General features: G+C 48.1%; 2 protein-coding genes across 4 annotated transcripts; both read right to left on the bottom strand.

The window, feature by feature from the left end:
- Nucleotides 1-2377: 2377 nt before the first annotated feature.
- LOC308066444 (C-type lectin domain family 6 member A-like) lies at nt 2378-7189 on the bottom strand (the record flags this gene model as incomplete). Of its 2 annotated transcripts, XM_080393727.1 has the most annotated exons (6): nt 2378-3091; nt 3405-3535; nt 3688-3839; nt 4910-5002; nt 6049-6144; nt 7051-7189. In XM_080393727.1, 6 exons carry the CDS (start codon nt 7085-7087, stop codon nt 2932-2934), a joined length of 669 nt encoding a protein of 222 aa, XP_080249853.1. In that variant the 3' UTR covers nt 2378-2931. The 2 variants fall into 2 exon arrangements, with proteins under 2 accessions (XP_080249853.1, XP_080249852.1); XM_080393726.1 differs by lacking the exon at nt 7051-7189 and having other exon boundaries at nt 6049-6358.
- Nucleotides 7190-8503: 1314 nt separating this feature from the next.
- LOC308066447 (C-type lectin domain family 4 member A-like) lies at nt 8504-21085 on the bottom strand. 2 transcript variants are annotated; one of them, XM_080393731.1, is made up of 7 exons: nt 20823-21085; nt 20379-20676; nt 16739-16855; nt 13854-13946; nt 13093-13244; nt 12747-12868; nt 8504-12009 (listed from the first exon to the last, which is right to left on the bottom strand). In XM_080393731.1, the coding sequence occupies exons 2-7, from the start codon at nt 20443-20445 to the stop codon at nt 11865-11867; spliced, it is 696 nt and encodes a 231-aa protein (XP_080249857.1). In that variant the 5' UTR covers nt 20446-20676; nt 20823-21085; the 3' UTR covers nt 8504-11864. The 2 variants fall into 2 exon arrangements, with proteins under 2 accessions (XP_080249857.1, XP_080249858.1); XM_080393732.1 differs by lacking the exon at nt 13854-13946.
- Nucleotides 21086-26070: the final 4985 nt, after the last annotated feature.

A 26070-nucleotide genomic window follows, 5' to 3' on the forward strand; every position in this document is an offset into this window, starting at 1 on the left:
CACCCATGGGCACAATGGATGCCTTCTTTAATACCTGCACAAGCAGAAGTATTCCAGATCACACAGGGTACACACTTTTTACCAAACATTTTCTGAAAACAGAATGCAGTGCTGTTTCTTTCCCACTCTTGCTTCTCTCTCTTTCCCCAGTAATGCCTGACATTTTCTTTCCACCTCTTGCTTATACTGCTGTCAATGGACACAGGGCTTGCCAGTAGCAAAAGGAAACCAACCTCCCTTTCTACCCAGCAGGGCACACCACCGCCCTGAGTCCCAGCGGTAAATTTCTAAGACTTGCAGAGTACGACTGAGTGAGTAGGGAGAACTGGCTGTGCTTTCCTCTGCAAAAAATAGCAATGTGCAGGAGAATGAGGTGAATTCCCAGGCTGTCCTAATATGGCTCTTCTGATGTCTTCCCAGCTGAAGACAGCATCTCAAAGACTGGGCATCACAGGGTTTCTTGAGGAAAACCAGAAGCTATCTCAAGTTTGAACCACAACAGAGTTTTTTTGCTCTGGTCAGACCATGTCTTCCGTGTATGTATCCTCAGAAGTGAATGTTGCTGTGGCTCCATCCCTATCCTCAGACCTGAGTTCCTTTCTAAAGGAAAAGTTAATGTGACAAGGAGTGGTGAGAATCCAGGTCTTGTTCTGACAGGCAGTTGGGATGTGGCCAGGATGTCCACCAGAAAACAAGGACTGCAGATGTCGTCATGAAGTATGTTAATCTGATAAACTTTTTTTCCTTTTCACCCAGCCTCCTGGTTCAAAATGCAGGGACTGTCCTGACACTTTCTGGGAGTGCAACATCTTTGCCTCTTGCTATGGCATCTGCTGCCTCCTGATCTAAGACAGAGTTGAGACAATAATGCCTGCTTCTCATGTTAGAGAAAGGTACCTCTTTCAGATAAATCTGTGTCAAGGAGGAATACATGAAGAGGAAGGCTTTTGCATTGTTCTACATCTGTGCAAACAACTACTGTGTACAGAGTCCATCCCTGCCTAAACCCTGAGCGCTGCTGTTGGGGTGGACTAGTCAAGGGCATTGGCTTTACTCACAGACACGGCTGAAACTCTTGCTCAATTTCACCACTTATCCTTCAACAGTGGCTGCACAAAGCAGGGACAAGGACCAATGCCTCTGTCTACCTGTGCTTGCTGTATTGTACAGCTAACTTAAAAGAATGGGTTTCTATTTGTGTGCGTGTGTGTTTGCAGGGAGATGGGATCAGGAACTTCTCTTCAGCAATTCTGCAGGCAAACCCAGTATCACCTCCCAAGATCCCCTCTTTGTTGGGACATCTCAAGAAAAATTTTGCATTCCAAATGTCGGGCACGGAGACTGTTTCTAGCAAGTTACATTTTCTTGTAACACAGTCCTCTGGTGTGAGTTTTGCCCTGCCTCACACCACCTCCCAGGAGCCAGAACTGCAGCTGCCTCTAAAACCTCCTGTAAAACACTGGTCACTCTGTGTCTCTTGCCTGCCTGCCCCTCTTTCTTCCCCAAAACCCTGCTGTTGTGGTTTCCACAAATGAGTTGGGGGAAATTGAAAAGACAAGTCCATTGCAATGTTTTTGTTTACTGTCATGTTGGACAGGACTACAAAGTTTTCTCCATTGTGAAAAGATCCAGCATCTTCAGACAATAGGAGGCCAAGACCTTGCAACAGCTCAGCTTTTGGTCCAATGGCTAAAACAGAAAACTTGCACATACATTGCTTCAGGTAGAAAGGACATAAATTTATGCACAGATTTTTGATGAATTTAAAAAAAAAAATCACCCAGAACTGATTTTTCAGGATGTATTTTTAGTCCAAAACTGGAAACTTTTGGCTCTTCAAGGAGTATGGATATCATTGACCAAAGGGGAGGAATATACAGACAGAGGTTTGGGGAATTTGAGGGAAGCAGAGCGCTTGCTCTAGACTTCTGTGTGTCTGATTTGCAGTGATGCCTCTGACAGGGGTTTTCTACCCTCTGCTCACATTAGAAATCCCTCCTGGGAAACTCTGGCTTTAATCCTTCATGTGGTATTTGATTGCTTTCTCTCCCCTTCGTTGCCATGCTTAATCCTGCCGCATGTCTCAGCAGGATCTCCAAAATCCATCTCCTTTCTGCTACATCCTGGGCAAACCGTTGCTGGCGCTGGCTGCTCACAGCCTGCTCTGTTGCTTCCCTCACACGTGATTCCCCAAAAATATTCAGAGCCTTTCTCACGTGCTCTGCAGATGATCACTAGGTTGTTCCTGCTCCTGGCCAGTCCAGCACAGTAATATTGTCACCTGCAGGTGCCAAACACACTGAAAAGTTAAAACCTCCCTGCAAGGGGGCTGGGTTGCTGGGCAGCTGGGACTTGTCACTCACAAGACAGCCTCATGCAAAGAGCAGAATTAACATTTATTGATACTTTTTTTTTTTTAAACTTATCAACAGAGAATATGCTGAAAGAAGAAGGAAACGTACAGATAAGCCATGAATAACTGTTCCCTTCAGGAGTGGGCAAAGCACATTGCACTGAATGCTCTTCTTTCAAATTCTGCTCCAGGGATTTGCAGGACCAGTGTCCTTTCATGAAACGGAGAGGGTCTTTCTGCATCATTGAGAGATCAACTGGACAAGAAGTCAAGGAAAAGTACTGGAGGATCAGGGCACACATCTGTGAAGGAGGACAGTGAAAAGGACACAACAGGTCCTTGACATCAGCCCAAGCAATTTCATCCAGGACTGATCTGCAGCTTGGAAAGAGATGCAGGGGCACAGGCTGCAAACTGACATCCTTCAGAGCTGGGATTCTGTGGCTGGCTTGCTCACCCTACATCACAAGGTAAAGCATCTGCGTGAGCTCAGGCCAGCTTTTCAGCAGCTTTCTTGTGAGCTGCCCTTTCTCAAAGATAGTCCTTCAGGTCCTTCATCCAAAGTGGAGTTTCCTTCCTCAGACAAATTTGACTGCCTGTTCACAAATTCGATAGCAACTTGTGAAGCAAAGGATGTTATTCCAGTTACTGTAGGTGCTGGAATCTTTGTTACCCTTGACATGAATTGCAGCACATTTTTCTGCAAAGAGTAAATTGGGTTCCCTGGGTTTCCAGAACCTGTAAAAGAAAGTTCCTTTATTGGGAATGCATTGGCATGCAAGACAGTGGGGATGGAGTCACCTAAGACAGTGGGGATGGAGTCACCTGAAACAGTTGTGGAATAGAAAGGGAAGGTCACTGTGACAAAGATCAGAAGTCATAGTTATTACTAGAAAACTAGTCAAGTTTTCTGACTTGCAGGGCAGTGGGAGACAGAACAGCCCCCCCACCCACCCCACCCCCGACACCCGCCTTACACAGTGTATTGGTCACTCGGACAGGTGTGGGGGGGTGAATTACAGGACCTTCCTCACTCCCCTGGGATACTCACGTGGCTGCCTTATTATATGGAGTCTGATCCACCCACTGCCATTGCCCATTTTTGTAAGCGGTCAGACCTATGTAGTATTTTGTTTCATAGGCGTTACTAAATACTCCTTTTGCCAGGTTGAAGAGGAACTCCTGGAAAAAGCATAATGTCCATGAGGTACAGGACAGAGCACAGGGAAGCGGCAGGAGTCCCTGGCGGGGGGGGGTGGGGTAGTGGCAGAGGGGAGCTGGTGCTGAAGGGATGCAGAAGGGACATCGACATCCTCTCTCAGCCCTGCACGTACCTGCTCGGCTTCGCTGTTGATCACCACCAGGTGGGAGCCCATCCCAGTGCAGTTCTGCTTACTGTCATCCCAGGACATCACATCAGTGGACAGGTAATAGCAGCTTCCTTGAAAGCGCTTCCAGCCCTTGGGGCAGCACATCCAGACCTCATCTGAGGGCGGAAAAAAATCCTGCTTTTGAGCCAGATGTGCTGTCCTTCATCTCCGTGACCTTAATGTAGGGTCCCAGTTGTTAGGGGAAGGGTTTGAACCACATCTTTAATCTGGACAGAGATAAACGCTCTGTTCCGTGCCCCACAAGGAAAGCTGTCAACAGCCTGATAGGTTCCTGTCACAAGGGCTCACCTGAAGTGTCTTTCCCTTTCTCTGTCTGTTCTGCCACATCCATGCAGCCTCTGTTGGGTGAGAGACACATTTTCTGCCTTTCCCTTCCTGGGGAGGTGAGATGGGAAGTAGCTGGCTCACGCCTCTCTGGGAAAACTTCCATCAGAGAAGTGTTGTCCAAGTGTTTAGCTCTCAACTCATGCAGACTGACAGACATGTGCAGTAAACTTCTCTGACAGCCTTGCTGCCACGGCAGGCAACTCTTTACACTAGCCAGGTTTTCTTAGAGATCTGCCTTTTAGCCAGAAAGTCACATGAGGGATTAAAAACCCACAGATATATTCTCTCAAAGCATGAGACTACACGAGAACAGATCTCTGAACTGAGTTTGGGAATTTGCACTGCGGGGATTTTAGCACTTCCCGCTGCTATCACTTCATGTGTGAGTGCAGCTCAGCTCTCCAGCTGCTCTGAACTGCTTAACAAGATCCTTCTAGCACTCCTGTTTCTGTCCCTCGCGCTGACCGAGAGGCAGTGGGCCAGCACAGGGAGCGGAGCTGGGCTGGGCCAGCCCCTGCGAAAGGATGAAGCACTTTCGGCTCAATCTGTGAACTGAACTGGCAATTAAGGGGCTATGTGAGAGGGCAAGAGTAAGAAGTGTGGTCAAAGGTAAGTGTGGAACAACCCGCCCTCTTCCACTGCCCCAAAGCATTTTTCATAGCATCCTAAGTAAAATTGTACAATCCAGCATTTTCTTTCATCAGTTCTGCAGCTTCCTTCTTTAAAACAATCCAGCTCTGGCTGACAATCACATTCTCAACCTCAAAGGCTGACTGACACCAGGGTAAATTTTAGTGAGGTTCTTAGTGTTGCTTATGAGGCTCTTGGCATCACTCACTTTTGTCTGCAGATGCATTGGGGACACAATGCCACTCCGTAGCGTTCTGGAGCAGAGTCTTGTATTGGCCATAGCTTCCATGAAGGAAAACAGCTGAGAAGAGAGGAAAGAGAAGGAAAGTGCTACTGACATCTTTTACTCCTTCATGAGCAACCTGTCCTATCCTCCACCTTCCAGCTTAGAGCCCCCATCGAGATTGTTACATTAGCAAGCTCCAAAATATGTATTGAATAAAGAGAGGAGAAACAGCAGGTTTTTGATTCCGCTACTGGTCACTCCCTCTGAACAGACTTTAATCAGATGAGCTGAGGCTGAGGGACTCGTTTTCCCAGCTGACAAAACCAGCTTAGACATCCTTTGAGGATGGGGTCAGGAAAGGGTCAAAGAAGTCATGGGATAAGATTAATAAAGGTGGAATATTAATATACAATCCCTCTTAATCTTCCCGGGCATTGCAGCTTTAAAGCACCACTTTTACCCTTGTCAGGAATGGGTAGAACTAGTGAGTGTTGAGGCCTCACCAAAGGGAGTTAAGAAGAAGCACAGACGAGCCACCACAGAGCAATGTGATGCTCCAGGACAGTACAAGCAAAGGGTCTGTTTCCCTTTTGGTCCGCCCAGGCGGCGTGGGTAGGATGTGGCTGGAGCATTTTGATGGATTCACTCCCACCCTGCTAAAATATGGGCAGCCTGGTAGCAGTGTTTTCAAGACATCACACTGGCTCCTCGGCTGCAATATTGTCACAGGGAGCTCTGAGAGTGAGACCAGGTCAGGAGAATCAACATCCAACAGCCAGCCTTCAAGGAAATTACTCAGATGCCCTCTGACACTAGAGGCTTTTCAACTCTTGGTGGGAGGGAAGAAACGGAGTGATTTAATCCAGGACTGGCTTTACACAGGCAGGTGGGGAAGTGAGAGGAGCGGTGGGAAGGTGCTGCCAGGGAGCAAGCCTTCACTGTGGAATGGACCCTGCTCCCCGACCAAGAGGGCAGAGGCAGGAGAGGGGCCCCAGAACAGGCTGTTTTGGCAAAGGGCATTTGCCTGCTGGCAGAGAGACTAGCATATTGTGCTTCCATCTGGCAAAAGGCAGTCAGCAGCCCCCTTCATCCCAGGGGAATTAAGAGAACCTGGAACGCACCAAGACAGATGATTACAAAGGCAACTTTGATGACAAGGACAGAAACAAGGAAGACCCAGGGGTTCAGCCAGGAGCAGCTTCTTCCTTCTGTCGGGGCTGAAAAACACAAGGCAAGAGTGGAATCCCGCAGCCCAGAGCTGCCAGCAGGATAACTCAGGTGGGTCTGTACCCCAACAGCCTGCTGGCACCCTCGTGCCAAGGACTGGGAGCCCCACAGGTGCTGTAATGAGGTCCTGCTGCCCATCATTAGCAGTGGGTCAGACCCACAGAGCAGAGCAAAACAGGCGCTGCCCTGAAACTGCTCTTTCATTTCACTTTTTACTGTCTCCCTGTATATACTCTTCCCAAACTACACTTCTTGCTTCGTCCTGCCGCACCTCCTTTCTCCTCAACACATCTACCCTGTTGCCCTCCGTCACCCCTGTCTTTCACTGAATGCTCTTGCTGTACCTCCCTCTCTTCAGAGCTTCTTTCTCTCAGCTACCTTTATTCCGGCTCTGTCCCCAAGCCCTTTTATGCAATAGCACATAGTCACTCCAAGGAGTGACTGTCCAGCTTAGTGTCTGCAGAGGCAGACACACAGAACAGGTTGTTTCCACAGGGAGAATGAGCACTTCGAAGCTCTTGGGAGAGCCCTTGGTTCTCCTTAGAGACACCAGAGATGGGAGCAGTGACTTGTGCTTAGCTTGGTGTAGATAATTTTACCTGGATAACAATAGGATAGCACTCTTCAGTCCCATTGTTTACAGAAAAACCACTGAAGAGGATGGCAGACCATAGCCTGCCTGGACCTTCATTCCCTCTGGCTCTGGGAAAAAATTCATTCCCCCAGCCTGAGCGCTCCCCAGTTCCCTCATCTGTTGCTCTGCTCTTGTCCTAAGCCCCCTTCTCCTGGTATGAGGCCAGCCACTGTTCCATGCCCATTATCTATCCTGCTCCTGTATATTCACCCACCCTCCTCCTTCTGCTACAGCAGGACAGAAAGGAAGGCTTTGTGGTTACCTGCGGTTCTGGGACTGGCTCTCCCTCGGCGGTTCATTATCACTATCACAGTATCACTCTTCAGGAGTCCGCATTACCAGTATCACTGCGAATACAGCCCTCTTTCTGCACAGAAGACTGCACTAAGGCAGCTCCCACACTGGTGAGAAGCCTTCGCAGTTTGTAATCCAGCGTGCAGAAAAAGTCATGTCCTGGGTGTTCCCACAGCACATGGAGATGGGGGAATTTTCATCATTTCTCTGCCAGAACATTTCACAAGATGCTCGTTGCAACACAGAAACTTACAGAGGCAAATGAAAACAGATGAAGAGTAGTACCATTCCAGCTCAAGGAACCTCCTTTTTCACATATTAAAGCAGTTTCATAGGACATACTACTGGCCTTAACTGGTGTTTGTTCTTTCCTGGTGACTATGTGTGTGAAAATGCCTCTACTGTTGGTATTTGCTAGCAAAGGGCTAAACCCACTCACAATGTCCTGCAAATAGGAGTCAAAAAACAGAAGAAAAGTGTATCTGTGACTCAGTCTGGGCAAGTCCCCACGTGAAGCTTGAGCCCTGTAACCCAGAGCACAACAAAGAACTTGCCAACACTGGTTTTAATTGCTCAGGATAAGAGGATAGAGCTTTGAGTGGAGGGGTTGCGTGTGGCCTGTCATTATGGAGCTGGAAGTCAGAAAGGATCACTAGATGGTGCCAGAATTCCTGTGCATTACAGATGAAGAAGTTACACCTGATCACCACCACAAAAGGCACAGCCATACATGGTGGTTCTAGCACTGCTCAAGGTGACTTGGTTCAAAACCCTGCAAGATAAAGTGTCCATAAGGATAAAGAATCCCTGCTGGATCACATCGTACTCTAAATGGACTGGGGTAGGTATGCAGCCTTTGCTCTTCTATGTTCCATCAGCTAGTTTCTCCCTGTGAAGAGGCATCTGTGGTTGCACTGAGGAAGGAAGGGGATAGCTAAAGCAATAGCACAAGCATATCAGTTGAAGTCTCAAAAGGACAGGGCACAGAAGTGGTTACAAATGAGGACAAGCCGAAACTGTAATACCCCCTGAGTATGTTGTTTCGTGCACAGCAGACTGCAGGCAGGGTCAAACCATTCAACAGCTCTGTTGCATTGGAAAGAAGATCCATATGTGCGCTTGCTGGCGTTGTTGTAGACAGACTAAACACTAGCTACTGGATGCGCAGCGCAGTGAGAGAATCCCAAGTGACATTTTAAAAAGTTCCCAGCCATCATGCTGGGGAACAGAACTGAATTGCACCACAGATGCCCCAAAATGAGAATGCATTGTATTTGTTACTGCTCTAACATATACTTGCTTTTGGGCATATGGGTGAGGAGCTGACTTCAGCTGATCAGTATGGCGAATGCGGAGGATGCAAAACTGTCAGAAGGAAAATGTGCCTCAGTTCACATCCAGTTAAATCCAATCAGGATGGATCTAAGCAGTTTACCGATTTATTCATGACATGTAATAAACTGACAAACTGTGACCTGTATATTCAGGACCAGTATCAGCAATCCAACTAAATAAAGCACAATACCAGGCACAAAATATTAATAAACATCTACGAATTTCAAAACATCTTTAGGTAACTAATCCCCAAAAGCTCTAAGCCCTACATATACACCCACACTCACATGATTACTTGTGCAACCTCCCATCTCCCGTCCCCACCACAGGAAAAGCTAGCTGCAAGAACACATCCCCTTTTCTGGGAGCAGGGGTTCCCCTATTCTCACGCATTTCCTGCTGGAGGTGCAGGGTTTGTGTGTACTCATGTCACTTCCTACAGTCTGCCAACCCACAGGCTAGTGGCAGAGCACACGATCACGTATACATACAGAAGCTGTGGGTCCGTACGTGTTGCACCCCTTAATTCCAGGTATGTAGGCTACCCACAGCATCCAGCAGGGAGGATGCTCTGTTACAGACTAGGTTGCAAAATTGCAGGGCAACTATCAAACCAGGTGTCGATTGCTATTTCCTTTCCACTCCTCTCTTGCCTGTTAAAAATGTCCTTGCTTCTTCTAAACTTTGTTTTCAGACTGACTTTTCTCCATCTCAAAAGCCAGAGCCAGAAGGGAATAAGGGGAGTCCGAGGAAGGTAAGAGAAACAGTGAAAAGAGGGCTGTTAAGTGGGACCTGTGAGGAAAGGTGAGACTTGGCCCTGGGAAAAAGCATTTGGAAGAGGGAGAGAAGCATCTTAGCCATGAAGAGGCTGTGAAGAGCACAGTGGTCGTGTTCCCACCAGAGAACGCTGGAGGACATTAACTCAAGGGGCAGCAGAGAAGGATTTTGTTCTATGTGAGATATACCTCTGCACTGTGAAGCTGGAGAAGACCAGAACACCAGGAAGGGGAAGGGAGGCTATTTCCAGCACCCCACTTCTCCAGTTCTCTGATACCACCACAAGCCTCTGCTCATGCCTACTTTCTAACAGCTGGCTGTGACACTGCTTCGTGTTGGCTTGCGTTACTGATACTATCCTGTGGAATTAAGTCAAGTCCCCACAAGTGTCAGTACTACATCACTGGAAATACCCCCATCAGCCAGTGAGGGTGGCCAGTTTCAGAAAAAGGACTCCAGACCCTTCTCACTTGCTAGATGATGTGGTTGAACATCAGACAGTTATGAATCCCAGGAACCTCATCACTGAAAAGGGAGCAGGGGCCCAGGTGTCCAAGCCACCTTCCAGGCAGACCAGGGGATCCGAGAGGCACCTATGAGGAAGACCAGAAATCTTGACCAGCTACTGGAGGGACCTTCTTCTCTTTGTGCCTGTCGTATGACTGAGTATAGGGAAGAGCAGGGGATGCAGGGACCAGCTATGGATAGACTGAATGACTAAACCTTACTGCTGGAGAAGTCCCATATTATATACGTGTTAGTATTGAATTTTTCTGCTAGCAGGTTTTCATCCTGCTGGCAGCCAGGGAGGGGAACAGGATCAGGCTGCTTGTGCTGCTTGTGTTTGTGTCAGTGCTTTCTGCCTGTGTTGACCTTGCTTACATGTATACATCCTTTGTCTTCCATATGTATCTATACAGATACCCACTGTACATACACGCTCAGTTTCACTACTGTCTGGAGGTGGGGGCATGGAGCTGCGGCAGCCTTGCCTCTGCTGGGCTATGGGAATCAGCAGCTCCTGCCACCACCTACTGCCCTTCACAGAACTACTCCCATTGGCTTAGGAAGCCAAATCTCCTGGTCACCTTGTCTCCAGTACAATTCCCCCCCCCCCCTTTCGCCGAGACACAGAGAGAGGCTTCACTTTCATCCCTAGGACAGAATCACACAGCCGGAAGATGCACATCAGTGCCCTGTGGGGAGCTGGCACTGTTTGGTTGGGAAAGTTTAGGCAGATGATGTTTCCTACAGCAAGCAGAAGTGGGGGTGCAGTGGCCAGGAAGTGGGAACGGGTGGAGAAGAGGTGAGATCCATGGTGACATATGGTCTGCAGCAGGACATGAAGGCAATTCAATAGGCAACGCACTCCTGGAAGGGACCTCTTGTGCCACAGCAGCCCTGCCCCCTCCTGCCTCTTCTACAGCATGGTCTGGCCTGAGCAGATGTGTCCTTACAGAGACCTCTCAGGTTTTGGCCTCCCAGGAAGTCTGTGATGTGCTCTGAATTGGGAAGGAGACTTCTTCCTTGAGGTGGCACCCAAAGGCCTCAGTCATTTTTGCTGCTGGGGACAGATCCTCATACTTGGTCAAGCATGGCCTGATCTTGATCAGACTCCTGGCACAAGATCCTGTCACTCTCTGGGGCGAGACTCTCAGTTATGGAAACAAATACTCATAATATCCCTAGAACTGGCTTCCTGTGCCCAGTCCTTTCCAGAGCTCTGGCTGTGCACAGTGGAACATTTGTCTCTGAGGGGTTTACTCTCCCTGGCTGGATGCAACTTCTACTGCAGTGGTTTCGTAAGGTTGTATCCTGGCACAGCAACATCTTTTGATCCCGGTCCTGCCCAAACAAAACCCCTATATACTGTGGGAGGAGAAAACGTCCCCATAATGCATATAGGGAGGTGGCTTGGGGAATGGGGTGTGTATTCATCTTCCCCTGGGAGCAAGCATAAAGATGGTCAGAGGGCTGGGGCACCTCTCCTATGAAGACAGGTTGGGGCTGTTCAGGCTGGAGCAGAGAAGGCTCTGGGGAGACCTTATAGCAGCCTGCCAGTACCTAACGGGGGCCTACAAGAAAGCTGGAGAGGGCAGTGGGCTGGAACTAGGTGATCTTTAAGGTCCCTTCTAACCCAAACCATTCTATGATTATAGAAAACACCTGCAACTTAGAGAGGGAAAGAGAAAGTGAGATACACACACAGCACAGAGCCTTTCATTGGCCTAATATTGTATTTTCTCTTGTGTAAGAATTCAGTATTTGTTCAGCAAAACCAGTGCAACTAGAGGACATTCTCTGCATGACTCAACAAAAAGTAGGCACCTCTGCTCAAGAAGACAAAGGAGATTGCAGCTCTGAACATCTGTCTTCTTCCTGGAGAACTCAACCTCTTTTCAGCCGGTGGCTGCTAGACCCACTCAGAGAGAAGAGGACACAAGAGCCCAGGACCTGCTTTGATAACTCTGAGACTTCATGTGTTCCCTGAGCCATTATGTGCACTGGGGATGCTGGACACAGGGTAATATCATCTCCACTCACATTGTCCCACCCAGCACATGGAAGATGCAGGCTTCAGGGCCCCCCATCCCTCCCACCAGCACAGCTCTGCGCTGTTCCCAGCTCACTGCTCACGTCTCAGTTTTAGTCAGGATGAAGGTATCCCCATCACACAGTTACTGCTGCAGCTTCACAAATTCGATGATGACTCTCACATTTGACATCGTTCCAGTTGTTAGGTGGTGGTGAAAGCCTATGCATTACAACGCACTTCTGATCATCCTTGTTACTGGGTTCATCTTTCCTCCAGAACCTGAGACAGAGACAGATGTGTTACTCCCCAGCATACCCTGTAGAGCACTGCTAAAAAATCCCACAGCGGGATGCAAGGCTGGGAGGGCAGAAAGAAAAATTCCAGATGCTGATTCACAGACAGAAGCGGTACGCTTCCTACCACTCTGATATCCCACTGGCATCAGTCTTATGTGGAAATCTGCTTTCTTCCTATAGCCAACACCACAGGGTCCTGCTCAGTCCTGCTGGGGGAAGCTGCTCCCATGATGCACTCACATGATGCATTTCACACCCAGCAGAGGCATGTGTCTGCCTCCAGGGCAAGTTTGTCCTCAAAAAGACACAGCAAGGACAGCCCTGGTGATCTGTCCCTGTGCCCTATCTTTTCCACAGCATTACAGCACCAGCCATGGCCATGCTGATGTATGTGTGTGCACATAGGCATGGTGGGGACACTATGGAGGTCAGGCAAAGCTGGTCATCTCTGAAGGTGTCTCCCTGCTGGCAAGATGCAGCTTCATCTGTGCCTATAGCATTGATGACAACATCACAGTTAGTTAATTAATAACCAATAACCAGCATGGATAGGGCCGTGTGAACCTGGTGTCCTATGCATCCCTCTCTTACTCCATCACTGACTTCTCACAAGGAGTTGTCTCATCTCCCTCTCACACACCAACAGACACCCTCACATCTCCCCTACTTTCTTGCAGTACTAGGAGCGACACCAAACACTCTCCATCGGGGGATACTCACGCTGCCGTCACATTAAATGGAGTCTGGTCCACCCAGCGCCACTGGCCCACCTCCTGTGCGCTCAGGCCGATGTAATAATTCTCTTTTCTTGAAATTTGTCTTATCTCACTAGAGAGGAAATCCTGGAAATCGGGGAGAGTGCAAAGTCCATGAGGTGCAGGACGGAGCACGGGGAAGCGGCAGGAGTCCCCGAGGGGGGCAGTGGCAGAGGGGAGCTGGTGCTGAAGGGATGCGGAAAGGACATCGACATCCCCCCCCCCTCCCCTGCAGGAGGGGCTCTGAGTCCCCTCCAGGACCTGGCACCGTGTCCCTGGGAGCTGTGCCCCTCTCTCAGCCCTGCACGTACCTGCTCGGCTTCGCTGTTGATCACCACCAGGTGGGAGCCCATCCCAGTGCAGTTCTGCTTACTGTCATCCCAGGACATCACATCAGTGGACAGGTAATAGCAGCTTCCTTGAAAGCGCTTCCAGCCCTTGGGGCAGCACGTCAAGCCTCCCTCTGTGCAGGGAGGGACCACAGAGATGTTAGAGAGAGATGGTGATTCCAAGGATCCCCGTTACCCAGGGACAATGCTCGTGTTCTGCTTAGATCACTTTTTCTGACATGAAGTGCTTGAAAAAACAAGAATAGTACAGATATGTCTTCCTATTGCTTTGGGGTATGACCAGAGAGCTTTGTGTACACAGACCCACGGTCATCCTTGTAACATGACCTCGGGTCTTGACAAAGTTATTTTGGTGATCTGGATTGACTTCTCCTTGTACAGACTCCTTTAGGGCTTTAGCCCCAGGGCACTGGGGATATTGCTTCTTTCCCTGACAAGAGCTGCACTTTTATTATTGCTCCGTTGCTAACCTTCCCTGTGCTGCTGCGTGCTGTCCCTTTTGTTTGTCAGTGTTCACAGCCACCCTGCCCTCCAGCACATCGCTAACGTGGCCCTCCCCCCCCCTCCAAGCTGTCAGCAGGGAATCCTTTTGCTCCCCACCTCTCTCCTCCGGAGCCTGCCTCTCCGGACTCTGCTCCTGCTGCCGCTTGCTGTCAGAGCAGACCCCAGCATTCATCGTCCCCACCTCAAAGACCTCCTGCGCCCCTGCCAGCACTACCGACCTTTGCCTCGTGGCACCTCTGAGACACACAGCCACTCCGTGAAATTCTGTTGTAGGGCTCTGGGCTGGACACCTCTACGGAAGAAGGAAGCGACTGGAAAGGGAAAGGAAAGGCAGCAGGATTACCAGTTCCTCCCAGCTGCTCGCACACCGTCTCTGGGCTTCACTCTTGCTTCTCCACTTCCCTGCCAAGTGCTGCCCCAGCATCGCCTCCCCTCAGGCTGTCTCTTTCCATTTCACAAGCGGTAACTGCCATCCTCTCAGCGAGGGGGACAGGCAGCATCCCACAGCTGTCCGCAAGGACGATTCCAGCCACTGACTGACAAGATCTGGCCAGGATGACCTCGTGACAAAGCTAGAGAAGCCTGTGACCCATCCAAGCAGTGCCTGGTGGTCATAGCCTGCGGTTTGTCATCAGTCTGTCCCAGCACCGAGCAGCTGGAATTGGGCCCCCTCGGGCGCTGCGGAGCTGCAGGTGCAGGATCCGTGGATTCCTAGTCCACAGCTCTGAGAAAACTGTCCCAAACAAGTAGCACGGCTGCCTTCCCAGCCAGAAGGAGACAATCTCCCACGTCAGAGAGCAGAAGGACCGCTGGAAGGATTTCACACTGAGGACATGCCAGACAGGGTGAGATTGATTCCACCCAAGTACAAACATCTACCATGTAGGTACCTGCAGCCAAGCTGCCTGACTAAATCTCTTTACAATCAGTGAATAAAAAGCAGCGCTTCGGTGGCACCATTTGTCTCTTCCTAAGGTAGACATCAACAGTCGTTTGGATGAGGAACGCATGAGATGGGACTATTTCACCAGCAACAAAACCAGACCAGTTGGAGGTAACCACATACAGCTAGAGCTGCTGAAACCAGGGTGGAAAGTAAACTTCTAGGACTTACTAGCCAGTTTATGAATAAATAATGCAGTGCTGGTGACAGGTGTCAGCAGGCCACATCCACAACCTGAAGGACTTATCGCTAAATGAAACACTCAGGGATATTGGCTGGAAGCTGCTCAGGGTGTGCTAAGTATTACAGATGTCTATTCTTATCAACCATTTCATTTAGAAATACTTTTACTAGTGGGGAGGGCAGGGTGATCATAGCAGCCTCTGTGCCTCATTAGTGAATTCCTATAACAGAAGAAGGCTCAGAGAAGTTGGGCAAGGGTGATGCATGACTGACCACACCTTTGCAAAGCGAGGTGACCTTCTTTCAACACAAAGGGGACCAAACGATGGCCTTTAGTCCAGATGAGTGAATCAACCAGTTGTACCAGCTGAGTGAGCTGACCAGCTGTGTAACTGTTCATCCCTCTAACGATCAAGAAGAGAGCAAGGTCAGCTGGTCAGCTAGTCAGTTAGCCGGACCAGCACGGGGCAAGCACGTACGTGGCTTAGCCCAAAATAGTGTGAAAAACTGAATGACTAACAAAAACATATCTCAAGAAAGCAATGGGCCTGATCTGGCTTTAACCCACATGCTCCTTGGTCACTGGGAACACTCAGTGTCTCGATGTTGAGCACATTGCAGAGACCGGTAAGGAGAATCACATTTATATTGTGATTGAACTGTGCATTGCAATTGCTACCCTCTGCTAAGCACAATTTGTACTTGTGTTTTCATTTACGTATGTTGCTGTAACACTCTGCTAAACCAAAATCCGATGTACCATCAATTAACTTGGATAAGTAAATTCGCCGTTAAAGATTAAACCTTCCGTATGTGGAATACCTTAAAAAACCTGGCCAGTGTCAGACTCTAAAAGCCCACCCTAAACCCCCCCAACCATTTAACAGAATACTGTGAAAAACAGAAAACTGTGAAAAAAAGTTGGGAGCAAAGCAATACAAACTTCTGGGGCTCAGGAACTGATGACAGAAAAAGGAAGGGCAGCAATTTATCCTGACAACCTCTTCCAGAATCCACCATCTTTACTGACAATTTGTGCAAACATGCTGTAAATGATCTTTAGCAGAAAACAAGAATGTAACAGTGACCACAATCTCCACAAACTGTGTAAGAGTAACTTTTTATGCATTATTCTAGTACACTGCAATTGATACTAAAAAGGTGTGAGAGTTTGCACTGCACAGTTAATCCTAGAGATGCCAGGACTGTGAAAAACCAGTTTTTCCATTAGGACATGAAGTGTCCAAGCACAAAGAGAGCTCAAGTGCAGATCCAATTACCTTTATGGACACTTGTGCCCCCTCTGCTGAATGTAACCAAGTTCCTTTAGTGTGCTATGAAGGTGGTCAATTGTTCCACAGTTCCAAAGAGGCTGTGCAAGATGGGTATGTGCAAAGTGGGAACACTGAAAAGGCCTCAGGGTAAACAGTAGAAGATTTGGTGGATGTATGCAGACATACACAAGGTCAGGGCAGAAAAGCCTGAGACCTTACAGATAGCCCAAACCACCCTGAAATTCAGAAGATGGCCACGCTTCAAGTAGGGCGTTAGACTAGAGACCTCCAGAATCCCCTTTCCACCTAACTCTTTCCATCATTCTAGCAAAGAGGATGGGTGTAACAGAACTACACGGCATAACGCTGTGGTCGTCCTAGTTCCCACATACCAGTTAGCCTAAACATCTGGTTTGGCTGGCCTGCAAGAGAGAAGTTTGTGTCAAGTTGCAACCATACCCTTAAATCCCCAATGTTTAAGTAGTCAGGAAAGATCTTGCTCCTAAACATACCTTTCAAATATTCAGCGTCTGGTTTCCTGAGCCCAAATGTTGGTGCTTGCATCCTTTCTCATGACAAAACTGTTCCTAAGTAAAAGCTTTTCCCTGGTTGGAACGTATTCCACTCTGGGCTCTGCTTTCTCTGCTTTTCTCCCAGCACTTCCCCCAGACCTCTCCCTTGTGACCCACCTGCACATACTCACCAAAGAGAACAACAACAAGGGCAACGCACACCAAGAGGAGCAGCAGTGAGGTCAGCCATGGGAGCCAGAGCGGGTATTTCTGGGGATGGGACTCACGCTTCTTCACATCAAGAGGTACTACAAGTGAAGGAACATACCAATCACAACACCGCCGTCAACTATGCTTCAGTCAGTCCCCAAACCATGGATGTACGACTCGAGAGAGCGGCTCCAAACCCACGCAGTTTCAGTTCTGAGAGTTACACAGGCTGAGAGAGGGGCGGGCTGGGACAGAGCAGGGGAGCACTGTGGGTTTGGGGGAAGGTCATGTTCAGCAGTGATGTTCACAGCCCCAGCCCAGCTGGTGAGCTAGCAGTACTCATCGCTGGTGTTTGGGGGTGAGGTCCTCACATGGCCTTCAAATCCGGAGTGAAACCACGTCTTTCTAGATTGAGCTCAAAGCTGCCAAATACAAATACATGGTCTGTCTGTGGTACTTAAGACGTTCATGTGAAGATCTCATGTTGACTTCTCCCCAGAAACCTTTTTATGCCTGCTTCTGGTCCTTCTTAGTTTTTTTTGAACTTTCTGTACAGAAGGTTGGTGTAAGCCGAATGAGACAAAACATGTGCAATGCTATGACGGCACAGAATCATTGGAAGAGAAAAAAAAATATTTTTCCCTTCCATCTCTGCTTTCCAGGATTCAGAGAGAATGCTTTCCAAGGTTCAGAGATTTGATGCAGTAAAACCAGGTTGTGCTGTGCTGGATGCCTGGGGAGAAGGGAGGGCTGCGTTCAGCAGCATGAGTAGAGTATCCCACTCGGATTCAGACTTGCCAGGGCCTGACTTTTGTGCAGAGGGATAGTGCCAGTACTGAGGAGGTTCCGGAGCAGGCAGGAGAATGGGTCCCAGGGAAGGAGAAGTGAACACTTGTAAGGAGACTGTTCTAGGTTGCAGCAGGTACACAGGGCAAAGTCAGGGCAAACAGGAGGGTAAAGAGACAGCAGCACTCACTGCAGGACAGGAGTGAAGGCGTTTTGGGAGAGACTGATATTATCAATAAGCTTTGGAGAAACCTCATTGATTGTTCAGCATGATACTCCCAAGCCTGCCAGCAGTGACAAGTGCCTGCCAGCCATGCCTAGTAAGCAAGAAACCTCCAGAAACCTCCTCCCTCTGACTGCTTCCCAAAGGCTTGGGGGAGGCTGTTACAGCAGGGCAAAAAGCATCATGTTTCATTATCAGAAGAGAAAACATTCATGAACAGACAAGACTCAGATTTCCCTGGCCAAATCACGTTTTTCTGGCCACAGCTTTTGTCTGCAGTGATAACAAGGACCTGAATCATGATCTGGAGTCCAGCCACCTCTTTCAGACAATAGATCTGACCAATCCAAATGATTTTCTGCTGTGCTGCCTGCCCATAGATGGACTGTTCAGCCCGTGCATCCCACACTCACACCCAGGTTGCAGAGAAAGCACCGCCGGAATGCATGCACCTCACCAACGCAACTGCAGCGCAGTAGGTCTTGTGCGTACTCAGTGGGATAATCTCCCTGCAAAATGTTTCCTACAGCTAGTGGGCATGCTTGCAACGTGTCCATCATGATCACAACACAACAGACTTGAGAGCATATGCTGGTTATTCAACATGTAAACCCCGCGTTTCCTAGGCACGTGCGACAGGTGTGGTACTGCACAGACACCGATGTTTCTACCCAGGAAATCCTGGCTGGAAATGCAGGAAAGCTAACTGCGCTGTGCTGTGAAACCCACCCCAGTGGTCCTGCCATCTCTTGCCAAGGATTATATGTTGTTTGATTAGCTGCTACCTTGTCCTCTCTCTCTTCCAGTGACTGCCAATTTTGGCATCTCTAGAGCACAACTGGAAGAGGCTACAAAATGGCAAAACCCAGGTGTGCTTGGCCACCACAGCATGAAGTCTGCGTGGCCAGAGTAACTGCTCAGAAGGACAACAGAGCAGCAAGGTTTCCTCAATAATTTTCAATTTCAAAATTCCTTTCAATAATTTTTAATCATAACTCTCGTTCTACAAGCATACCCTGATGCTCTGACAGACATTAGTACTGTGTGTCATGGTACTACTGGACACTTCTCCAAACTCAAAGTATAAGCTACAACTACATCACTTGGACATGTGCACCCAAAGACGGACAATGAGCACACCCCCAAACCTGTAGCATGAGCCTGGCATCAGCGGCTCAAGCAAACGTGGCTGGATCAGGTGTCTTTGGAACAGATCATTGGGAACACAATGGGGAACTTCCACCACCCCCTCCTCACCATGATGGAAATGCTAGCTGTAACCAACTAATCTTGGTGCATCAAAGACAGTGAACTTCCAAGTCAGTCAGGAGTATGTACATCCCTTATTTCCATGACTCATGCCTCAGAGCGGGCAAGGGATAACCTGGAGCTCTGTTGGGGATTGCAAAACTGAGGTAAAGCTGTAAATAGGCAAGTTAATATCCTTAGCAGCAATAATAATTTATGTATTCATTCATTCATTTATGCACACATACCTTCACATCTCTGGAACCTGCTGTTGTGTAGGGTCCTGTATCTGAGGGTGGAAGCAATGAGCACCTCTATGTGTTCCTATTTGTGGCATAATGACTACAGAATACATACTGATCAGAACATGCCTTAAATTTGCACAAAGCCTAGTAAAGACACATTTTTACAACTGTGATTTTTAATAGCAATAAAAATTAGTTTGGTGTGTTAATTATTTTTCAGGAGAGGCAGACATCTAACACAGAATTGGATCTTCCTCCAAATCTTAGATAATTCTTCCTCTGTATATTTTAGGGTGTTCTCTTCAAGCCCATTCTTCCTTTTAGCTTTTGAGCCTCTCTTCTCCAAGGACCATTCAATCAACCAAATTCAATCAAACCAAGGACTCAATCAACCAAGGACAATGGGGCTATAAGTTTCTGCCACCAGTGCCACCCCTCACGAAGCTGCAGAGGGCAACTGCCTGCTCTGCTGTAAGGAGGCACGTTGGCTCTCTGCTCCTTCTCTCTGCACAAGCAGCAACCTGTGGCCTCGCTCTCTCAGGGGCAAGGGCAGCAGCAGCCAGGGCTCGGGCTTATTTGCTGCCATTTGCTGCCCTGGGAGGCTCGTCACCTTCGTGAGAGAGCAGATTGTTTGCAATAAACCATAGTCTCTATTGTTGGTACTCAGCATTTGTCCAAAATTTTACTCTCTCATCCAAGACTACATAACATGTAAGGAGGCAGCTGCCACTGGCATCGCACCAGGACTGAGCACTATGGCTGTACAGCACCCATCCTGGACTCTCTACCGTTCGCAACTCTTGGTGTTGCAACCAGGGGACTAAGGCAGCCAAAACACATTTTTTACTGAATGCTCACTTGAAACCCGCTGATTTTGCTCCCAGTGGTCATCCTTGTTCGTGTTGCAACTCCAAGCACCCAAAGACTCCCACCTCTCCTCTTGTAGACATTCCTTGACCCTCTCACTTCAAAACTCCTCCAGTCTCCTGCTCACCTAATAGTAGACAACTCCTTTTTTCAATTTGTTAAGGCCAAGTAGGAACCAGAATCACAGAAGGAGAAATCTCTATTCCCTGTTCTTCAGGTCCTCTTCCCTGGAATAACCCATCCATTCCTTACCTTTGACCACTGCAGCTGGTGATACATTCTTGAACTTCACCTCAGCGTAGGTGACTTCTGATGCCATTTAATCACTGTGATCGCTGGCCCTGTCTTTAGTTTTGCCAGGTAAACCGTGGGCCTTTCGGGTCTCTGGTTCCAGAGAGAGGCACCAACAACGCACTGAGCCTTTCACATCTGCTGTGCTGAACTCTAGAAGCACTGAGATAACCTGAGGATTCTGGGGATCTCAGAAGAGCTCTGGAACCGGTCTTCAGTTTCTTAGCCCAGGAAATCAGCCCCGGCACTATGGAAACTTCTGAGACAGAAAAGAAAAATGAGAACTTAATAACTGGAAAGGAAGTTGCACTCTTTCCCCATACCAGATACTCAGCTGAGAGATTTCCGTTTAAAGATCTAATTTTTTTTATTTTTTCATCCTTGTTTTTAACTCTCTCCCCTTACCTTCACGTCTTCTTTCATCTGTTAGTAATCCTGCCATTGCTCTTAGGTTTGCAGCCAGCCTGAGCCTTAGCCCACTTTAACCTGCAGCCCAGCCCAATACAAAACACATTCTGCCCTCACTTTTCTCTTGCGGTTAAGCTGTGTTTGCTTATTGCGTGCTATTTGCTATTATTTGCTGGCATTGTTTTCTATCTCTCATCTAGGAAGTCAGCCCAGCTGGCAGCTAGCACTAGAACAAATCTCAAATGAGGAACTGTTTAGAAATGAGACTGGGAAACCGCAGCCTTAGGCAGAGGAATAGAAATAATCTGAATAATCCAAGAAGAAACAGAGAGGGATTAGGCCAGGGTCAGGGAGGAGAACAAGCAAAGTGGAATAAAAAGAAATGGTGTTGATGGTTTGAGAGGTTTTTGGGAAGAGCACACACAGAGACCTTTCTATCACAACCTGATTTCCAGCCTGGTGAAGTTCAGAGGAGTGCTTGCTTCAGGGATTCAGGCTCCATTTCTGAGGCTGAAAAGGGCTGGTTTAGATTTCTTGCTCCAATACTGTCATTTATCTCCCTTTTCTGCTTTCTGGTAAAGGCCTCTGATACTACCTTGGGAAAAATGTCAGACTGCTGCTTAGTCTGATTTCAAGCCAGGGCAGGTGTTGAAAAGAGACAACAAAGGGAGATGGCTGCCGAGATACACGCTGAATCAGAAGGACTTCTGAGAAGAAATTCCAATGAGTCAGGATAACCAGGGGAAAAAGGTGAGAAGGGTTCAGTCAGCGGATAGGACTTAGGAGTCACAGAATGGTTTGGGATGGAAGGAGCCACAAAGATCTTCTAGTTCCAACCCCCCTGCCACAGGCAGGGACACCTTCCACTAGACCAGGTTGCTCAAAGCCCCATCCAACCTGGGAGCACTTCCAGGGATGGGGCATCCACAGCTTCTCTGTGCAACATGTTCCAGTGTCTCACCTACCTCATCATAAAGAATTTATCCCTTATATCTAGGTCTAGCTTCTTTCAGTTTGAAACCTCTACCTCTTGTCCTGTCACTACAGGTGCTGGTATAGTCTCCGTCTTTCTTACAAGCCCCTTCTAAGTAGTGAAAAGCCACAATAAGGTCTCCAAAACAACCAGAACGTAGAAGGAGGAAGCTTTGCTTAGTTTGTTTGGCTAGCTGGGATTTCCTCAAGGCAGACCAGAATGAGATGTTTGCAGGACACCCAGGGAGCTAGCACGGAGGGTGCACAGGGCAGAGTTGGAGGTGAGGTAGGACAGTGGAAGGAGGAACACGCATCAGACAACAGAGGTGAACAACGTGGCAGAAGGTAAAGGGCAAGGGAGGGATGTAGTGTACACCTGAACACAGATTGTGGAGAACTGCCCCTAAACAAACAGTGCACATGTAGCTGGATGTCTTTACCAATGAGCCTCCTCATGTCTCACATGCGCTGAGCTGGCTTCACTTCTCCTTTTTATTTTTTTTGCCAAAAAAAGCTGACTTTTATAGAAGAAGAAGAGGAGCTGCAGGACAGAAGCTTGGTCCCTTGAGAAGACGCATGACGCCTGCTTTTCTTTCTAACATCCTTCCAGCACTTTCCTTTGTCTTTATGCTTGGCCCTCTCACTGGAATTAAGCCTCCCGAAGTGTTTGCTGAAACCTAGTTATGCCCTCAAATTTCACGCTGAGATTTCGGTCGGGGTAGCGCTCCGTGTGCTTCCCCCCATCCCCGGCCAACCAAGTCACAGCAGACTCACAGTCTCATGGGGAAAAGGCTTACTTCACGGCAGGGTTTCAAGCTTTCCGCTGTGAAGAAAAGGGAAATACAATCAGCAGACAGAGAAGGAAATCTCCATGTAGCTTCACGAGCTTTCTGCTGTTGAAATACATCTCCAAACACAGCTGAGGCATTTCAAATGCAAATTCAGGATCTAGCTGCCCATTTTATTAGAATAGACTAAATTGCGCTCAAATGTCAGGAGGTGGCTCAATTTTTCCTTCTCAGACACCAGCGTTGTTGCTTGCTGTGAAAATTCAACCCTGAATCATACTTCCACAGGATACAACACTGGGCTTTTGTGCAACAACAGTGAGGTGATACTCCTGAGGGTAAAACTGATGCTTTGAATGTCATACACGCTGGTGGCGTGTAAACAGGTGGGAGACAGGGAAAATTGAGCACAGCAGTTAGTTGTGGGGCTGACAATAAAGAAAAAGAAAACCTTGCTCAAACACCCCCTCCCAGATCTCACAATTTGTTCCCTTGCATTCCCAAAGCTGTTCCTCAGGTCCTCCCTTCCCCCTCCACCTGCGCTCTGCCCACCCCATGCAGCACTCCCTCGTCCTCCCGCGATACCTGTGCTTCCCCACAGACATCTTTCATCTCAGCCCCGCTCAGCTCTGCCAGGTACCTCCCACACACCTCGTACCTTGCAAGCCCCAGCTCCCTTCCAGGACTGGTGTGTTTGCTCACCACAACAGCCCTGCTTTCCCTCCTTACTCAGGCTCCAGCTGCTGCCTTTAGGTGGCTGCTCTGCAAGCTGCGCGGGCACCATTTGGCTAGCTGACCCAAGGAGAAAGCAGCAGAGGCACTAACACTCTTTGTCCCCTACTTGTCAGTGGCATTTGAATAAGGTAACATCTGCAAGCCTTCCACTTCACAGCCAGCTTCACCCAATTTAGCAAGCAGTTCGTGTGACAGAGGGGACAGCACCATCGCACGTTGCCTTACTTCTTTTGAAAATCAAGCTGAACCGATTGAGTTAAAATTGAATTCATAAGCAAAGGACTTGAATCCTAAAGCTGTGACCCCACACATCCCAAAAAAAACCCTTTTGAAGTTGAGCACTGCTGTGGTGGAAGCTGCAGGGAGGTGAGGCACGCTTGTTACAACCTGGTCAGAAGGGAGAGGGGCAGCTGAAGGAATTCGGTCATCAGAGGTGCCATGGAGGTTACAGAGGGACATCACATGGGCAGCCCAAGGCCAATACCTGGTACCTCTTTAGGAGATTTGACAAAAGGCAAAAGGAAGCTGACATGGCTAAAACGTTGAGCCAAAGGGATTATCAGTATGCATTCTTCAACAAGCTGACCTTGCATCCAAATCAGGAAAATTGAAATGATCGTGTCCTGCATTAAGTGTAAAACCACAACACAGCAAAGGTCAAAAAAGAGTCTGAAAAGCAACTAGCAGAAGACATCAGAATGTATAATAAATCCTTTCCTATGGATACTGAAAGCAGAAACCTTTTCACAAGCTTTGGGGACAACTGAAGGTTGAAGGTGCAGGGAATAGAAGAAGCAGTCAGAGAGAACAAGGACATCGAAACAAAGCTAAATTAATTATTTGTGACAGTAGAAGAAACTGGAGAAAACCCCCACAAGAACCCTGTTTTGCGGGAGACTAAACCAAAGGACTTGTCCAAAATAAAAGCGTGCAAAATGTATGGAATTAGTAGGTCTGGGCAAGGTAGCCCCAGGGGTTTCCAAGAACCTCAGGGGTGAAACAGTTGCTAAGAGCAGTGAGTGGCCTCTTGCCTTAAAACTGCCTTTTAATCAGTAGATCGCAGGATGGCAAGGAATAAGTCAAGGAGAGGGGAGAGGAGAAGCCTAGGGAGACTTAGGAAGTTAAAGCTTTTACATCTGTGACAGCCAAGTTAGTAGAGATTATAACAAAAGAAAAAGATGAATGGACATGTATATAAGTATGATGTACTTTGGGAAGAGTCAATATAACTCTTGTAAGGGAATCCTGCCTCTTTTAGTTCTTTGAAGGGGTCAATGATCACATGCATGTGAATAATCTAGCTACCTCAAGTTCCTCAGCAAAGAATTCTAAGGAAAGTGGGCAGCCATGGGATAAGGTGGCAGATCTTTTCCTGGTAAGCAGACAGGAAAGGTGGGTAGGGATTAACGGTCAGTTCTGTCAGTGGAGGGAGAGCACCTGCACAACTCCACCAGGTCTGTCATAGGACACACACTAACATTTCCTTAAACAACATGGCAAAGAGGGATGATACGACAAAATCTGCTAACGATACCAAATTATCCAAGGCAGTTATTCAAGGGCCAGTTGCAAAGAACTGCAAAAGGATGAGACTGAGTAGCAGGGTGGTAAACGGACAGAGCGAGCCCTGTGTAGGTAAGCGATGCCCTTCAGAGAAATGGGTAATGAAGCAATGCACTTTAGGAAAATCAGCCCTAACTTCACATATAAAATAATGAGCTTTGAGCTAACTATTGGTACGCATAAAGAAAAATGTCAGATTATAACAGTTGTATGAGAAAATCTGTTCAGAGGCAGAAAGAACAGCAAATCAAGCATCAGGAATGGTGGAAAAAAGGCACAAAGAACAGAACAGAAAATATTGCTATAGCACCTTATGGTTGTGTCCTCATAACTCAAATGATCTCAAGAAGTATACAGTGGGTCCAGAAAAGGCTCAGGGGAAGACAAGGGTGACAAAAAGGTATAGCATGACTGCCGCATAAAGAGCAACAAATTAAGATGGGACATTTCCACCCTGAAGATGGGAAGAGGCAGAGATTTACAAAATCATCGAGGAAAGGCTGAGTGAGGATTGAGCCATTTCTGTTTCTTTTAATGCGAGAACTATCAGGCATTGAAAGAAGAGAAGTTGAAGAAAGGAGACAGTTTAATGAAGGAAGGTGGTTCTTCACAAAACAGAGTAGGGCAATGGGCTCCTTAACCCAGGATGCTGGGCATCCTGAAAGCTTGTTTGGCTTAAAGGTGGAAACTGGGGGGAAAATAATGAGAGAGAAATGTACTGAGAGTTTACTTAATGCACAGTAACCATACTCTACTCTGTAAGTTTCTATTCTGATAACATTAGGAATGGGGAAAAGCATTAAAGAAGAACATCTTGTGTGCTTGCCCTGTTTTTATTCTTTTGCCACTGGCATCAGTATAGTCTTTCTTAGATTACTTATCCAAAGCATCTATCAGATGGAGGTTGCTCAGGAGACAGTCAGGTGCTAATATACAGCTTGAGGTTCTGTAGCCAGCAGCATGAAGGGGGTTGCTGATGTGGCTCTCATCCTCCGAGCAGGGTTCAGCTCCCCCAGCCAGCTGGGCTGCCAGGCGGGCAACCTTTGGTACCAGGGCAGTCGTCCAGGGAGAATGTCCCTGCTGCTCTGCCAGTTGTGTGGTCTCCCCCTGAGCACAGACACGGGGAAGGCAGCTTGCTGCGTTCTGGAAAGCAAAGCAGAGAGCAAGAAAGACAGACAGAAACGGAG

This window comes from Falco punctatus, assembly GCF_963210335.1.
Source record: "Falco punctatus genome assembly, chromosome: 6".
Lineage (NCBI taxonomy): Eukaryota > Metazoa > Chordata > Aves > Falconiformes > Falconidae > Falco > Falco punctatus.

What these genes read in the sequence shown, in the direction of transcription:
- LOC308066447 (XM_080393731.1), bottom strand. Translation starts at nt 20,445, where the DNA reads ATGGCATCAGAAGTCACCTACGCTGAGGTGAAGTTCAAGAATGTATCA. An exon ending in ACCAGCTGCAGTGGTCAAAG is followed by an intron (nt 16,856 to 20,378) that starts GTAAGGAATGGA and finishes CTTCACTTGTAG; the next exon opens with TACCTCTTGATGTGAAGAAG. An exon ending in TCAACAGCGAAGCCGAGCAG is followed by an intron (nt 12,869 to 13,092) that starts GTACGTGCAGGG and finishes CCCGATTTCCAG; the next exon opens with GATTTCCTCTCTAGTGAGAT.